At 43.6% G+C, this 17,436-nt stretch overlaps 1 protein-coding gene across 2 annotated transcripts in view; it reads left to right on the forward strand.

Moving 5' to 3' along the window:
• The first annotated feature begins 1,781 nt into the window (after window positions 1-1,781).
• The window catches only part of VANGL1 (VANGL planar cell polarity protein 1), a 46,812-nt gene continuing 31,157 nt past the window's right edge, over window positions 1,782-17,436 (forward strand). The window contains exons 1-2 of one of the 2 annotated variants that reach the window (XM_006874794.1): window positions 1,782-1,856; window positions 13,259-13,391. In XM_006874794.1, coding sequence (XP_006874856.1) covers window positions 1,786-1,856; window positions 13,259-13,391 — 204 coding nt within the window. In that variant the 5' untranslated portion in view covers window positions 1,782-1,785. The remainder of the gene's footprint in view (window positions 1,857-13,258; window positions 13,392-17,436) is intronic. The other variant, XM_006874795.1, reaches the window with a different exon arrangement.

Below are 17,436 nucleotides of genomic sequence, written 5' to 3' on the forward strand. Positions count from 1 at the left end.
AAATGTTTTTTAATTTATTTTTATTGCAAGCTTATATCCCAGGAAAACAGTGGGAAAGACCCAGGATCCTGCCAGTAAGAAATCACTTGCTTTAATTTTCTGATTTGCCTTCCTAATGCTCATCCTTACAAAGCGTTTTTATATGACTGTAACTGTAATGATTATGATCGATTTACAATCTTGTCTCCTGCTTTTATCATTATATCATAAGAAGATGCCATCATGGGTTAAGCATTGGGTTGCTAACCAAAAGGTTGGTGGTTTGAACCCACCCACTGTTCAGTGGGAGAGAGATAAGACAGTCTGCTTCCGTAAAGGTTTATAACCTCGTAAACAAACCCTATGCTGGTAGTGTAGTGGTTATGAATTGGGCTGCTAACCTCAGGGTCAGCAGTTGGAAACTACCAGCTGTTCTGCGGGAGAAAGATGAGGCTTTCTGCTCCCGTGAAAATATATAGCCTCAGAAACCCTGTACAGGGTCGCTATGATTCAGAACCGACTCCACGGCACATAACAACAACAACAAACTCTATGGAGCAACTCTACCTTGTTTTGTAGGGTTGCTATACGGCAGAACTAACTTGATGGCAGTGGGTTTGATTTCTATCCTAAAAAGTTCCCTTCTGCATAATTACAATTTTAAGCAGCTAGTATACTTCTTTAAGGAGCTCTGGTAGCGTAGTTATGAATAGGGCTGTGGATCGTAAGGTCAGCAGTTCGAAACTACCAGCTGTTCCGTGGGAGAAAGATGAGGCTTTCTGCTCCCGTAAAGATTTACAGCCTCAGAAACCCTGTTAAGGCTCGCTATGGGTCGGAACCGACTCGACGGCACTTAACAACAACAACATATACTTGAGTGGATAAACCATGTTTTTCTTACCTAGTCATCTGTTGTTTTGTTTTTTGAGCATGTAGATTGTTTCTGGCGTTTAATAATAACTGGTTGCCATTGCCGTTAAGTGGCTTCAAACTCATGGTGACCCCCTATTTGTCAGAGCAGAACTGCATTCTCTAGGGTTTTCAATGGCTGTTTTGGGGGAAGTCGCTTGCCAAGTGCCTCTGAGGGGATTTGATCCTCCAAACTATCAGTCCACGGGCTACAGGGTATTAATATTTTTTCTATTAAAAGAGAGAGAGAGAGAGAGAGAGAGAATGAGATTAGAACTCTAAGATGAATTCTTAGGCATTTGGATTCCTGGATCAAAGAAATAGAGCTCTTCCTTTTTAAAAATTGGCTTTGGGGAATGATGAACAAATCCCTTAAAGGTACTTTTCTGACTATTGTTTTTACAAACCAGCAAACTGGCAGTGGATGGTTGGGCGCAGTGTCCAGGGCTGGCTGTGTTAGTCCTGTCCTACAGCCTCAGACTCCATGAGGGGTGAGGTGGTGCCTAGGAACTGGACACAGGCAGAGTCCAGCCACCTCGGATTTTCCTCCCACTGTAACAGGATTGGCCTGCTCAGCTCCCATCCTGTGTCCCTCCCAGATCCCTGGGGAGCCTCTTTACTGCTTGAGGGGCCCTGCAGAGCCAGGTGCTTCACACTTGCTGTCATTTGTTCCATAGCAGAGACCCCAGAGAGGAGGTTGCTATGGACTAAAATTTGCTGCTGTCTTTTCGATTCCAGCCTCATTTAGATTGCCTTTGAAGATTGATATCTGTTTCTCTCTTGCTGTCTTCCCAGGTTCCTCTGATTTCCAGACTCCTTGAGGCCTAAGAAGTGTTGTGGACAAAGTTCTCTACCACGGAGAAGAAATAGTACCCTGCTCCCTGGCTCTCCTTTGCTATGGATACCGAATCCACACATTCTGGATATTCTTACTATTCAAGTCATTCGAAAAAATCTCACAGACAAGGGTATGTAAGCTATTGATTGGCCCTGTTGTTTTTGTGGGGGAACTTTCAAATTGACCCTGATTTGCTTGACTTGTGACTTTCTTAACTCACTTTACTAAAAGCGGTTCCGGCTTAAGGGCTGTTGCTATCTGCAAGTCCATTGATGCCTGAGAAGCTGAGCTGTAAGACACTTAACATGCACTGGGAGTAACTACACCACCAATTTACATTTTATAGCCACCATTACAGTTGATGACCTTAATTTCTCACAATTAACTTTAAATTAAAGTTTCTCCCTGGAGTCTAAAATGTTTTTCATTTCTAAGTACTTCCCTTAGATGACAACTCTACCAAATCTTTACCAAAGATATAAGTGGAAAGTGTTAAAAAAGAGTATTGATTTTAGTTGTTTTTCACCCAAGCTGCTGACTCATTGTCCATTATGCATTTGGGGTTGGGGGTCGGGGGATTGAGCTGGTGGGATTGCCCTGGCCCCTTATTTCTCTCTGTTGAGTTTTACTGGTGAATAGGCCTGGGTTTTGAAAAGGTGGCCCTGGGTGATGCAGACCAACTCAACTTTACAGCCAAATTCCTCCTCCTCTGTTCTATGATGTTGTTGTTAAGTGCTGTCCCTCCAGTCAGTTCAGAATCATAGCGACCCTGTATAGGGTTTCTGAGGAATGGCTGAGGAGTTTGAACTGCCAACCTTTTGGTTCAAGCAAGCCTTGCGGTCCGGTGCTTTTTCCATATGGCAACATCATAGGCCTGCAGAATGTTTAGTGAGTAGAGCGGGGAGGGAGGGAGGAAGGAAGGATAAAAGGGAGGGAGGTGAAAAGCAGTGGTTCGATGAATGCAGTCCGTTAAATTTCAGTGCTACCACTCAGAGTCTCATCTGTGAAATGGGTACAATATTCTCCCTATAGTATTATTGAGTAGATTACATGTGATTACACAGGTAAAAAGGAGCCCCGGCAGTAGAGTTGGCTTTGAGTTGGGCTGCAAACCACAAGATTAGCAGTTCAAATCTACCAGCCACTCCAAGAGACAAAGATGAGGCTTTCTGTTCCCATAAAGATTTATAGCCTCCGAAATCCTGTGAATCAGAACTGACTCCTTGGCACACAACCACCACACCACCACCACCATGCACATAAAACAGAAACTCACCAGCAGCTCCACGAGAGTAATATGGACTGCCTGTTCCTGTAAAGATGTACAGAAATCCTAAGAAGCAGTCCTACTCTGTCCTCGCACGGTCCTATGAGTTAGAAAACACTTGATGACCTTGGGTTTGGTTTTTATACATGTAAAACAGTTAGTACAGCTCAGAGTTGGAAGTCAGTAAACAGTGGCTAAACTTTAGCATCATGTTGGTAGCACAAGTTGGCCCCAGCCCGAAGGGAAAGGTCATGCCACTCTAGGCACACCTTTAGCCACAACTCAGGGGAGTCACTTACTAAGCACTTCCCTGTATAAGTATTTGAGTAGGGGGTTTGTTTTGTAAAACGACAAAAAGTTATGTATCACTAATTTACTTATTCATCTGCATATCTCTTGGATGTACACACACAGAAAAAGATCTAGAAGGGTATTCTTCTTCTTCAAGATGCCTGGAGTGGTCAACCGCAGGGAAGGGGTTTAGTAGAAGACAGTGACTGACTTTGCTTCTGTATTGGTTCAGTTTTCCACAGTTTGTATTTTGTAATAAAACAAATGGAATCAATGACTATGAAGGATGACTTTTCAAGGGTTCATTGATGCCATGAGTAAACGTTCCTGAGATCAGGTTACAAAAAACAGGACTCAAGACTTTGCACATTACATTGCTATTGTTGTTAAGTGCTGTTGAGTTGGTTCCAACTGATAGCGGCCCTGTATAGGGTTTCTGAGGAGCAGCTGGTTGGTTTGAATTGCCAACTTTATGCTTTGCAGTACATTGCTTATCTATTGCATATATATGTTGTTGTTGTTAAGTGCCATCAAGTTGGTTCCAAGAAGCAGCTAGTGAGTTTGAACCACCAACCTTGCAGTTAGAAATCCAGTGCTTATCCTACAGCACCACATCATACACACACACGTGTGTGTGTGTGTGTGTGTGTGTGTGTCTGTAGAAGAAATTTTGGTGTGATGCTATAGGATATGCAGTGAACTGCTAACCACAGATTGGTTCAAACCCCCCAGTTGCTCCAGTAACCTTACGCGGTGCTTCTGACTCAATGGCGCACAACACAATAACATATATATGTCTGTCTGTCTGTCTGCCTGCCTGCCTACCTACATATCTATCTATCTATATAAAGATAAATATCAACATATTGACCATAGCTCTTGAGTATGGAATAAGGGAGGTTCTACTTTAAGCTGCCATTATTTTCTAAATTGCTCTTGTAAAAATTGGGGGAAGGGATGTAATTGAGCCTTGCTAGAACCCCCCAGGTGAGCCTTTCTAGTCAGGATGGGAATGGAAAGGACTCAGGTGTAGGCAAGGTTGACAGTGCTTATGTTCTTGCTGTTGTTAAGTGCTGTCGAATTAGTTCCGACCCATAGCGACCCTAAACAGGGTTTCTGAGGCTGTAAATCTTATGGGAGCAGAAAGCCTCATCTTTCTCCAATGGAGCAGCTGGTAATTTTGAACTGCTGACCTTGTAGTTCGCAGCCTGATTCATAACCACTACGCTACCAGAGCTCCGTGACAGTGCTGATGAGTGGGGCCTAAAGTCACAAACCAGAGCCAGAATCTTGAGAAAGAAACCCTCTGTTGGTGAAAATTTAGCCACAAATTTAACCAGTGGGTAAACGCATCAGATTAATGTGAAGTACCAGAAACAGTGGTTTTGAAATACCAACTCTTTGGACCTGACAGGAAAAAACAGTTCCCTTGTCAATGTGCCAGGCTCCCGTTGCCCATACCACAGTGACAGAAGTAGGAACTGGGGATACTGTGGAGCTAGCTTGTGGGTGAATGGAGGAGGATTCTGGGAGGGAAGCATTACTGGCTGGCAGTCGCTTCAGGGCCTATTGCTACTCTCTGTTGTTTCCTCAGGCCTCTTGGGGCCTCCAGAAATTGATACTCCAGTGCTCTTGTGGTAACTTTAAGAGACTATAACTTTCAATTAAAACAGAATGCAATACTTAGTGCCTTCTTGGGCCAATGTGGAAAGTGCTTGGCAAACAATAATACAGGCTGAGACTTTAAATCAGTTAGCAGAGAAATATTATTGAATGCCTACTTCTCAGTCAAGCTCAGATGAGCATTAGAGTTAGAGGTGCACTCTATGGGTTCTTAAAACAACAACCAACCAAACAGAACCCATGCATGATAGTCCTATGACTGAAGGGATGACCCACACTTTGACACAAATTCCATAAGTGGGTGCCTTTCAAGGAACAAAAAATTATTTTTTGTGGTTCTGGAGGCTAAAAGTCCAAATCAGGTTCTTAGGCCAGGTGGAGTCTTTCCTTGTCATTCGCCCCCAACACCTTTCTTGGTTCTTTGGCTTTTCTTGACATGACATCTCTCCCTTTCTCCCCTAACACACACCTTTCCTGTGGCTTTTCTGATCTTTTTATAACTCAGAAATGGTTAGGTTTAGGATCCACCCTAGCCTGGCCACATTAGCATAACAAAGAAAACCGGGTTTTCCAAATAGTATCATATCCACAGGTTCAAGGGCCAGGAATTCAACACATTTTCTATTTTTTATGCTCATTGGGGGAGTTTACAATTCAGTCCATAAACAGTTTCAAAAATGGTATGGAGGACCATGTCTGACTTCCTCTAGCTTCACAAGAGGGGAGGAGAATCAAATTCAAAATCAGCCTAAAGCCAACTCTTATGAAGTGAAGGTCAGACATGCCTCCCCACCCAACAACCTTCTTACCCTATTCTGACACCAACCATTCCTCCCACAGCACTCTCTGCTTCATGTCTGGGTTCTAGAATCTGTTGTGGTGCCCGCTCAGAACTCATAGACAATACTCACGATTATGGAGTTAATTAGGGGAGTGAAGAGGGTAAAATTCAGGATCAGAAACAATTCAGGATGCAGAATAGAGAACCTAGTCAGGAACACCTCTTTTCTGCCATATTGCAGGCACACCTCTCAGCCTTGTGGCCCCTTGACCTCTGCCCTCTTGGCAAGTGTTAAAAATCTCCTTTACCTTGTCTCCAAATGCCCAAAGGGCACATTCTGCAAGCCAGCCTCCTGCCTGTGGGCACTCAGCTTTACTAGGTCCATGGGCTGGGAAGCCCGTGGCTGTATTGTCTCTCCATGTCACCACCTCTGCCACCTCGGCTTTTCCAGGTAGGGATCTCATGCCCCACTCTTGGCTCTTCTTTCTTGATGGTCCTGCGATCATCTGTTCCTGCCTCTGTCCCTCTCTTTAAACCTACACGGGATGGCAAAACTAACCATTCCCAGTGTTTGAGTCCTATACACCCTATTTGCATGGTCCCACTTTTGGTGGACATTAAGAAGACTTTGCTTAGATAAAAGGGACATACCAAGTAAATCCACAGTACCACACAGTGATTATATAGTGTAAAGGATGAAATCTATAGATTATATGTGCATTTAATACGTGGTTGGAGCCTCCTATGAATATTAAGCAGTAACACGAGTACTTATCAGCAGGCTGTGTACAGGTCCCTAGACCCAGCCAAGTGTATTGTATCACCCAAGAGTGTTCCTGTTAAAGCTACTTGGCTTTAATGATATAGTAGGCATTTTTTAAATGGTACTTTATTGTGTTTTCAGTTAAAGTTTACACCGCAAATGAGTTTCCTCTTGGACAGTTTCTGCACAAATTGTTCCTTGACAAAAGTTACGTTTTTAGCAATGTGTCCACGTTCTCTTCAATTATATTCTAGTTGTTTCATCTATAGTGTACTCTAGTTTCCCAACCCCTTGTCTTCTCATCTTTGCTATAGAGTAACTGTTGACCTTTTGGTTGTGTCAGGAATTTTAATGGAAGAGTAAGAAACAGGGAGGGCCTTGCTTTTTGGTAATTTTAGTAGAAATCTAACTCAGAAGAATGGTAAATTGCACTAAACTCGAGATGCCTAATGACACTGTGGCTGTGTCTGTCTTTGGAGGACTGGTCAGGTTCCAAGCAGATGACAGGGGAATTGGGCTCTAACAAAGATGTTAGTGCTGTCTCCAGAGGGTGCCCAATAGCTTGCTGGGAAAATGATGCAGACTCCAGCAGAGATCTCCAACCTATTGGGAAAAGAGATTTAAATACAGCTGCTACTGGGCTCCCCTTACAGTTACCATCTCTGTACCTCACAGCAATCCTGGAAAGGTGGGTGCTAGTGTCCCCATTTAACAGGTGATAAAACTGAAGCATGGAAGATCAAGCAAGTTGCTCGCCCAGGAGACATCAAGGACCGGTGGTGGGGTCCCCTCAGGGCAAACCCTCTTCCAAGACTGAGACTCAATGGGAATACATGCTCTGATTGGAGACCATGTTGGTCACCGATAAGGGGAGGTAAGGGAAAAACAGCAATGAAGCTGTGAGCTAAGCCCTACAATGTTCAATAGACTTCTGTGAACCCAGGTGGAGACCTAGTGTGGCAAGACCTGGGGACTCTTGGGCCCAGAGTCAGTGTCATAGCCACAGAGGACTAGAGTGGAGAATGATGCGTCCAGCTGATAAGAAGAGAGGGCATATGCATACGAACACCCACACTTGCAGATAATACCCACTTGACCTGGCTTCAGTGACTGGATGATCAGAGCTCAACTAGAAGAAGAAAGAAGAGGAAAAAAAGTGTAATCTGATACAATTTGATGAACTTGACTTAAACCTATGGATACAGTAGCTCAAAAGAGGGAACAAATCTTTACAGCAAGGGTCATTCCCACCCCCTCCATACACAGAGTAGACAGGGATGGGAAACTTGGACATTGGCTACCCAAAATGGGGGAGGGGGGGGGTTTGCTACAAAAGCAAAACGTGACTGGCTTACAGACTATCAAGAGGGAACCTAGATCCAGAGGGCATGGAGGAAGGTAGAATTTCCAGTGAGTAGTATTCAATCTGTCTGGGCGGGGCTAATGAAAGGAGATGGGGATAGGTCCCTTGTCGTACAATAGTGAATAATTGTTATCAGAACTGACTGAAGGGTTGGAAATGTGAAGTTGGATGTTTTGTAGCAAAAGGAGGGGAGTGATTGACTTTGCAGTCTAGGAGTGGAGGTCCCTGGAACCATCAAGGGAGAAGAGCGGAGTGCGAGACCCTACCCAGAGAAGCAGTGACGCCAGAGATGGAGGCAGAGATGATGACATGGAGAGGTGGAGTGGCTGGGGTCTTTAGACCCAAAGGGGGAGAGGGGTTTGTGTTCTGATGACCAGGGGCAGGCTTGCAGGGTGTACCCTTTGGTTGTTTGATGATGCATGGAGGGGATTGTAGCAATGGCAATGAAACGATATATGATAGGATGAATGTAAAGCTAATGTTCTCCCATGTAAACTATCACATAATTCACAATAAAGCATTAAAAAAAAAAAAAAAAAAACTGAAGCATGGAGTCCTGGTGTGGTGCTGTGGGTTAATGTGCTGAACTGCAAGGTCGATTTGAACCGCAGAGTCGGTGGTTCAAACTCATCAGTTACTTCTCCGAAACCCTATAAAGTGTCTCTATGAGTTGGAACCAGCTTGAGGGCACTTAACAACAATGACCAAGCTGAAGCACGGAGATATCTGCCTGAAGTTATAATGTTAGGTGCTTTAGGCTTGACTAGTTGCACCTTTAAAACTTTGCTTTTCCCACTTGAGGGAAATAGAGGGGAATCATGTGATGAAGACATTTCAAAACTCTGTCTAAAATCTGGTTGTCTGTGGTCTGGCAGAATTGGTGCGTTTGTTCAGAAGCTGCTCCGATTTGCCCTGTGCCCAGCCCTTGCCCCAGTCAGGGCTGGAGGAAGCAGCATGTCAGCCCCCAGCAGCAGAGAGAAGGGAGAGGTAGTGGGTGGTGTGGAGAAGGAAAGGGAGGAGTAACCGGTGGGGCCAGCTTTCCCCAAATAGAAATAGGCAAACAACAGAAACAGGACTAAATAATCTGCTCAGGAAATGCTGACCTGACGTGGAGACAGGATGGAATTGCAGGGATTCTGGTTTGGGCAAGAGAGGGTTTAAAGTGGCCTGCAAGGGCTCTGCTCTAGACTCGTTTAAATAGAAGCATTGTACACACAGCAGGTACAGACACATGTTCACGCCTCCTACATGCCGTCTCTTGATCTTCTCACCTCTTTCACACGCATATACACACACACAAATAGACTGATCTATACTCATACTTGCAGATGTTATGCAGAGACCGATATACAGATAAAAGATACATAGATACCTGTGCCCGACACACCTGCCAAGCACAGGCACACAGGTGATCTGGACCACTTAGCAGGCCTGAAACACACAAGCATGCATGTGTTCTGAATAGCCCATCCATCCCTTTTGGCAGTTTGAGAGCCTGTTTACTCCTTGGTCTCCTATTTCTATATTTTTAAACACAAGAAACTGATTGTCTTCACCATCAGGGAACCCTCTACCAGAGACCCTTGTTGTTTAAATGCCATCGATTCAATTCCCACCCATAGCGACCCTGTATAGGGTTTCCAAGGAGCAGTTGGTGAGCTTGAACCACCAACCTTTGCAGTTCAAACGACTTTGCACTAGCCCACAGCGACATACCAGGACCCCTTGGCAGCTACAAGTTTTTCTTTGTGTTATGGCATCTGGAGCTACAGGGAGAAGTATTTGGATAACTGTTTCAGCAAAGTGGCCATCCCATGACTTGCAGCTCAGTAAACTAAGAAAGCACTGAATAGCAGTTATTTTTATTGGATTTTATGATTAAGTCCTGGTCCTAGCTTGGCCCACAGACCTCCCTGGACCAGCTATTTTTATAACAGCCGTATTGTAGTTCTCACTCCCTTGATAATGAGGGCAACACTTAATAAGCAGTACATGTGGGCTGCTGAGTTGATAGGAACAGTTGGAAGGTACCTGGTGGCTCTCAGTCATGGTTGGTTACTGCCTTGAGCCCTTCCTCCAGCCTCATCCACGTAATAATACTTCTATAAAGAAGCCCTGGCACGTTGTACTGCTCAGCGTTACATCTAAGGTTCTCATTATTGAGTCCCCATTGTGTGTAGGAAGAGCATGCTGCATTTCACAAACAGGTGGACATCCCAGGCAGTCTCCGACAACCGTTCTCCCCTGCCAGAGCATTTGTATGGGGAGAGTTTTCCTGGACCAACTGCATCTTAATCACCTGGGGTACTGGTGAAATTGTAGATTCCTATTGGTGTAGACTCCTGGTATGGCGCTGTGGGTTAATGCGCCAGACTGCAAAGCCGTTTGAACTACAAAGTTGGTGGTTCAAGGTCACCAGCTGCTCCTTGGAAACCCTATACAGGGTTGCTATGGGTTGGATACAACTCGATGGCACTTAACAACAACAACAACTGGTGTGACACTGTGGGCTGATGTGTCAGACGGCAAAGTCATTTGAACTACAAGGTCAGTGGTTCAAGCTCACTAGCTACTCCTTGGAAACCCTATACAGGGTCGCTGTGGGTCAGAATTGACTTGACAGCACTTAACAACAACAACAACAACTGTCTCCCTTCTAGATTTAATGTTTTGGCATTGGGGCCAACCAGTGAATCTGTACATAATACCCAACCACTCCCCCCACCCCACCCCAGCCCTCACCACACACACACACTTGGTTGGTTTTTTTCTTGCACAGTTAGGTTTGGGAAGCACTGGTTTGTATTTCAATCTTGGGTGGGTGAGAAATACTGAACTATCAGATAAAAGGTCTTATCTGGTTTGCTTTGAATGTCTGCAGGAAAATTACCATACACGACAACTGTTTTGTATTTGGTTGCTATTAGCCCTTTAAGAGTTGGTTCTGGGGGTGGGAGTTGGGGGTTGTTTGGCTTTGGAGGGGCTCTGTCGAGCCCTGGGGGGCCTCCCCACCTGCAATCCTGCCCTGGTAGTTTTCAAGCTTGATGGATTGGCACTCAGTGAAAGAATTGTGATTTCCTGTGGAATTTTTGCTCTCACAGGATTTGACCCTGTCGGACTAGAGAATAAATAGATGGGTTCATGAGCATGTGACTTAGCTGATGGCAGAGAGAATGATCATGGTTGAGAAGTTGGGGAGAGGAGAAATCGAGTAAGATAAAAGGCAACACTTGCCTACACTATCTGACTAACAAATCTACAACCACTGCTGGAACAGTGATCCTTGACTGAATCTCCTACTCATCCGAGAGCCTGACCAAGCAGTGGGAAATTGCTCCCAAATAGTTTCTCACAGTAGGCGCCTTTGGAAGCAATTATATTTGAGCACATAGCTTTAGTGCTCTGTGAGGTCATGGTCCGATCGTGACGCCTCACAGTAGCGTCAGAGGCATCTTTATGCTGTGATACTTTGTTAGGTGTAGGGTGTAGGGTAAGCAGTAGGAATATTCATGTTGTAAAAATCTTCCAGTTTGTCTTTGGTATAGCGCTGGTGTTACGTTGCCATCGAGTCAGCTCCAATTCATGGTGACCCCACATGTGCAGAATAGAACTGCTGTCTAAAGTTTTCACGGCTGTGACCTTTCAGAAGCAGATTGCCAAGTCAGTCTTCTGAGGTTCTGCTGAATGGATTTCAGCCATCAACCTTTCATTTAGTAAATGAGTGCTTAACTGTTGTTGTTTAGTGCCATCGAGAGTCAGCTTCCACTCATATTGTCCCTGTATAAGGTTCCCGAACAGTGGCTGATGAGTTTGAACCGCCGACCTTTCAGTTCAAACAGACTTTGTGGCCTAATGCTTATCTTAAAGTGCCATACCAGGTACTCTTGGTGGTTATGTGCCGTGGAGTCGGTTCCGACTCATAGCGACCCTGCTCAGGGTTTCCAAAGCTGTAAATCTTTACGGGAGCAGAAAGCCATCTTTCTCCCGTGGAACAGCTGGTAATTTCAAACTGCTGACCTTGAGGTTCACAGCCCAATTCGTAACTAGTGTGCTACCAGAGCATAACGTACATTATCTGTGTGGAAAGTATTGTCCCCATTTCACAGATGAGGAAACGGAAGTTTTCAGAGATCGAATAACTGTGCTAGGCTAAATATTTAGTGGGACAAAGCTGAGATCTGATTATTTGTCTCCAAAGTCTGTATCCATAATGCTACTATTATCCTGCCTAGGAAACCTTGGGAATGAGAGCCAGTGATTGTAGGAAGGAAGTCTGATGTAAAGGCAACTGGTGGGGACAGGAGACTGAGGGCACTTTATTGACTCTTAATCACCAAGGTGGTGCTGTGGGTTAAGCATTGGGCTGCTAAGTGAAAGGTCAGTGATTCGAATTCCCCAGCTGCTCTGCAGTGGAAAGACAAGGCAATGTGCTTCTATTTGGATTTACTGTCTTAGAAACCAGCAGCTCTGCTCTGCCCTGTAGAATCTCTACAAGTTGGAATGACTCAGCAGTAGTGGGTGGGTGCATACCATGGGGGCTCCTGGGCTTACTCTTAGCAGCTGGGGACAGGAATGCCTGTTTCCATAGGTGTTTACTGCCTAGGTTGTGACCTCTAGGTTTTGCCACAGTGATTTATTGATTGCTTTTCTAACTGCAAGATTGACACATAGCAGGGTGCACCCTGAAAGACCACCCAGGAAGTTCATCTGGGGTAAAATGATGCAGTAGCCTGCTTTCCTTAGGAGGCATGAATACACACACACACACACACACACACACACACACACACACACAGGGTCATTGTCCTTCCTTTATTGTTCCTGTGGGTCTCTTCAGTTCAGCTAGACCCCTATGGGAATGACTGCCAGCTTTGAATTTGTGGGAACAAAAAGTAAACAATTCGTTGTGCTGGTTTAAAATTTCCTTTCTTTTTTTCTTGTCCAAAAGTGTAGGGTAACAATGTGCCCCAGATTTCTTAGGGGGAAAATCCAAGCTAAATTTCTCTGTTAAGCATTGTCCTCGTGGAAAAAGTCCTAGAAAAATCAGTTTAGGCAAATGATAACCCGATCAAGTCAGTCATTTTTTTTGTTTTTAATTAATTTTTTTTTTACAATGAAATGTGTCTTAGCTACAGAAATTATAATATTCAAAATTTTAGGCTTTGATAAAATAGCACTGTAGATAGAGGAGGAGTGACAGGGTTTGTTTTGGGTCTTGGAATGAAATGGCAAGAGGGAAAAACAAAGTAAGGAATAACATCAGCTTACTCGCCTTACCCTAGGGGATGGGTCTCTGTGTGTATATGAACATGCATGTGTGCCTGGACTTGTAAGATTTTCAAGAATTCAAACTGAAATCGGTTACATGTTAATGAACCAGAGTTAAATTAGCATGACCTAAATGTGCCAGCTGTTTTATCTTTTTTTCCTCTGCCACCCCTCAGGGAGAGAAACAGAGAGAGACACAAATCACCCCGGAGTAAAGATGGCAGGGGTTCAGAAAAATCTGTCACCATCCAAGCTCCCACTGGAGAGCCCCTGTTGGCAAATGATTCCACTCGGACAGAGGAAGTTCAGGTATGGATCAAAGCATTCTGGAAGCATACTGCCACTTGACCAAGGCTCCTTTCAGTAAATGTTTTCCTAAGTTGTGTTGCCATAGGTTCTCTTGGGTTTTTAATCTTTGTTTTTGTAGCATGTAAATTAGTTTATCCTCGTCCCATGGTTTCTTGTTAGTCTAAGGACACTGTGCTGCCATTGGCTTACTTGGAGATTCTTCTGAAGTGTAATTGGTTGGTTCACTTTGAATGGTGTTGGAAAGAAGCCAGCCAAGTTGATGACAGGACAGGGAAGGGAAAAGTTACAGGCTAAAGTCTCTGAAGACTCATTCCAAAATATAACAGTGTAAGAGAAGGAAAGAAACTCCCTCTCTGAAGAACCTAAATCAGTACTGGGAAACAAAAGAAAGTGTTTGGATGCCCTAGACTGAACACCACTAATATTTGTAAGAAATAAGTCAGGAACTGTATACTCAAATGCTTAGTTAAAAAAAAAAAAGAAAAAAATCAGTTGCCATCAAGTTGATTCTGACTCATGGAGAGCCCCGTATGCGCAAATCCACTCCATAAAGGTTTCAAGGTTGTGGCCATTTGGAAGCAAATCCCCAGGCATTTCTTCTGAGATACCTCTGGGTGGATTTGAAGCGCCAACCTATTAGTAATGGAAACACAAATAAAGGAATAAGCCCTGGATAAAAAAGAGGAAAAAAATATAACAGGCAGGCTTGAAGGTGAATAATAGTCTGTTAGGGATATGTTAAGGAGCTCTGGTAGTATAGTGGTTTCAAGGTGGGTTGCTAATCTCACGGTCAGTGTTCGAAACTACCAACCGTTCCATGGGAGAAAGATGGCCTCATCTTTCTACTCTCATAAAGATTTACAGCCTCGGAAGCCCCATACAGGGTCACTTATGAGTCAGAACCAACTCCCCGGCACACCACCGCCACCCCCACCAGGGGTGTGTTGGAAGGAGGTCTGATAGCATAGTGATTATGAGTCGACTGCTAACCTCATGGTCAGCATTTCAAAACTGCCAGCCATTCTGCGGGAGAAAGATGAGCCTCTCGGCTCCTGTAAAGAATTATAGCCTCGGGAACCAGGCTATACACGGGTCACTATGAGTCAGAACCAACTCCATGACACTCCATGGCACACCACCACCACCATCACCACCACCAGGGGTGTGTTGGAGAGCACGTTGGCTCTGTAGGATAAATCTGGACTGGAGGTCACCGGGTCAAATCCACCAGCCGCTCCAAGGAATAAAGGTGAGGCTTTCTGCTCTGCCAAGAGTTATAGCCTTGGAAACCTCTGGGTATGTGTCGGAACCTCCTTGATGTCACTTAGCACTTGACAACAAGGGCTGTGGTGCAGAGTGATGTGGTCTATGCAGACTGGAGACTCCATTTCCTAGTTAAAGGACCAGTGTGGTTCCTTAGCTCCCGACACTTGGTACCACTCAGGAATCCAGGTTCAATATGACCAGGTTTTGCTATATTTAAGAAAAGTTGGAATAGAATCGTAGGTGAAATCACCTAACTTGTAAATATTGGAAGTTTAATAATTCAACAAAAAAACAAAAAAACACGCAACACTGTGTGGGTTCTTTTCACATTCTCAACTGGCTGGCAGCCCACTAGATTTAAATAAACATCTGAGCTATACTCAGAAACATGTTTGCACACCCTCTGTAGTTCCTGAAATATATACATGTCCAGCCTTGTCCCTAAATAAGCAAAGCAGTGTATGCACGCACAGCTGTAAAGATATAGGTATCAGCATGTACCTGTGCACCGCTGGAGGTACACACAGATAAGCCTTTTCAAGTGGAAATATGGACTGAAGTGTGAATTACTTAGAGTCTACAAGATGTTGCTGGGATCCAGAGCTTCAATTTTGGGTTGAGTGTGGGCTTTATTCAGTGATGAGCACATGCTTTCAGCACTGTTGCAGTGTCTGCCTGGGTGATGAATGGAGTGATGGTAGATGAATGTGACCAATTCTAGGATTGTGTTTGGATCACCAATAAATGCTTTTTTGTTACTGTTGGTAAGTGCTGTTGAGTTGGTTGCAACCCAAAGCAACCCAGTATAGGGTTTCCGAAGAGCAGCTGGTGAGATTGAACCACTAACCTTGCTTTAGGAAGTCAGTTTCCTTTTAGATGTGAATTCAGAAGTGCTGTTGGCCACTGCAAAGACGTTTTCTTTTTTTCTTTCTTTGCAGCCTGTGTAAGTTGTAGCTCACTGGGAAGCTTGCACTGGGAGCTATTCTTGTTTACTCCAGGAAGATGTGATGGGAAAAGCATTGAACATCTGTACTTATGAGGAGCGGGTGACCTTGAGCAATCACAACCTTTGCAGGCATTAGTTGCTTCATCAAAAACCCAGGGGATATAGGATTAGAGGACCCTTTCTCTTCTAAGAGGAGCATCAAGCTTTAGAGAACCATTTGGACATCTAAATTTTTAGGCACAAATGTGCACACATTCTTAAAATGATCAGAGGATTTAGTTAGTTAGCAGCTCTGTATGCAGGTAAAAAGGGTGGATGAATGACTAGATCAGAACAGTATAGTATCATGGTCACAAAAAGTGACCATAAAATACTAATAATAATGATTTTAACTTTGATAATCAATTGAATGCTAGGCACAGTATAAAACATGAAATCCAGTACTTGCCTTCAAACTGTTAGAAAGTAAGTTATTTTCTATGGTCTGGAACTAATAATGCACCTTATTTTAAAACCATCTGTGTGTTTGTGGTTTTAACCTTCCCTTAATTCTTTTCTTTTCTTTTTAAATTGAACTACATTTACATATGAAGAAATGAACCGAGATCAGAAAAGTACAGTTGGATGAGTTTTAAGAAATTCATACACACATTCCCACACCCTTACCAAGATACGTATTTCCACACCCTTAACCAAGATACATATTTCTGTCATTCCATAAACTTTTCTTATGCTCTTCCTAGCCAATCCTGCCCCTACCTTTATCCCTCCAAGGCAATTCCTGTGTTGATTTCTATCACTGTAGATTTCGTTTTGCCTGTTTTGGTATTTAATATGGTCGGTTGGAATTACATCCTTTTGTTTTCACTTTTTCTCCCTCTGCATAATCATTTCAAGTTTTGTCCATGTTTTGGTGAATATCAGCAGTTCTGCCTTTATTTTTAGTGAGTTGTATTCCATTGTACGCGTATACCACATACAGAGAAGTGTATATTTAATTTTGTATGAAACGGCCAGGCCATTTTCCAGAGTGAGGAGAGTCCTAGTTACTTCTGACTCTTGTCTTAGATAGCAACTTCTTCCTTGGTATGTGGCTCTCTTGACTTGCCAAGTTCAGATTCACAGGTTCAGACCTTCACCACTACTAACATCTCTTGCCACAGGCTGTACGTTTTAAAAATCTTATTTTGATTATTCTTAGATGTGAGGATTATTCTAAGAGATTTCTATCTTTCTGATTCAGGTATTAACCAGTTAGAAATTCAGGTTTTTCTAACTTGGTATCCTGTTCATTAATTTCACCCAACTTGTCATTGCATCTTGATTGATTATTTTTTCCAAGTTAAATCATATATATAAATCTCTGAGGCATAACCTCTGTGGGCCCCATGTGACATTTTACTTCCTTGTTGCTCTATTGTTGATTCGGAATAGTCATAATTACCAGTGAAATAACAAAATGGTTTCATATCCTAGTAGTTGCAAACAAATAGACTGATTATTCCAATTAGAAACTATTTGTTGTTGGGCCAATGGGTCAGTTCTGACTTACAGAGAGAAAACACAGACACGTGACACAGTATAATGATCTTGGCTATTTCTGTGTCCTGGATGTTTAGTTTGCCATGAGAACATGTGTTTGGGGAGGAATTTTCAAACTATTTTGGTCATAGGTATTTTAATTCTCTTAGCCTGACCAATGAGAAATGCTGTTACAGAGTGATATTGATACTTTGTAAGTGGGTCTTGACATTGTGTTGTTGTTGTTAAGTGCCGTCAAGTTGGTTCAACCCATAGTGACGCTGCATAGGGAGTGGCTGGTGGGTTAGGACC

The sequence above is a fragment of the Chrysochloris asiatica genome, unplaced genomic scaffold (assembly GCF_000296735.1).
Source record: "Chrysochloris asiatica unplaced genomic scaffold, ChrAsi1.0 scaffold00302, whole genome shotgun sequence".
Lineage (NCBI taxonomy): Eukaryota > Metazoa > Chordata > Mammalia > Afrosoricida > Chrysochloridae > Chrysochloris > Chrysochloris asiatica.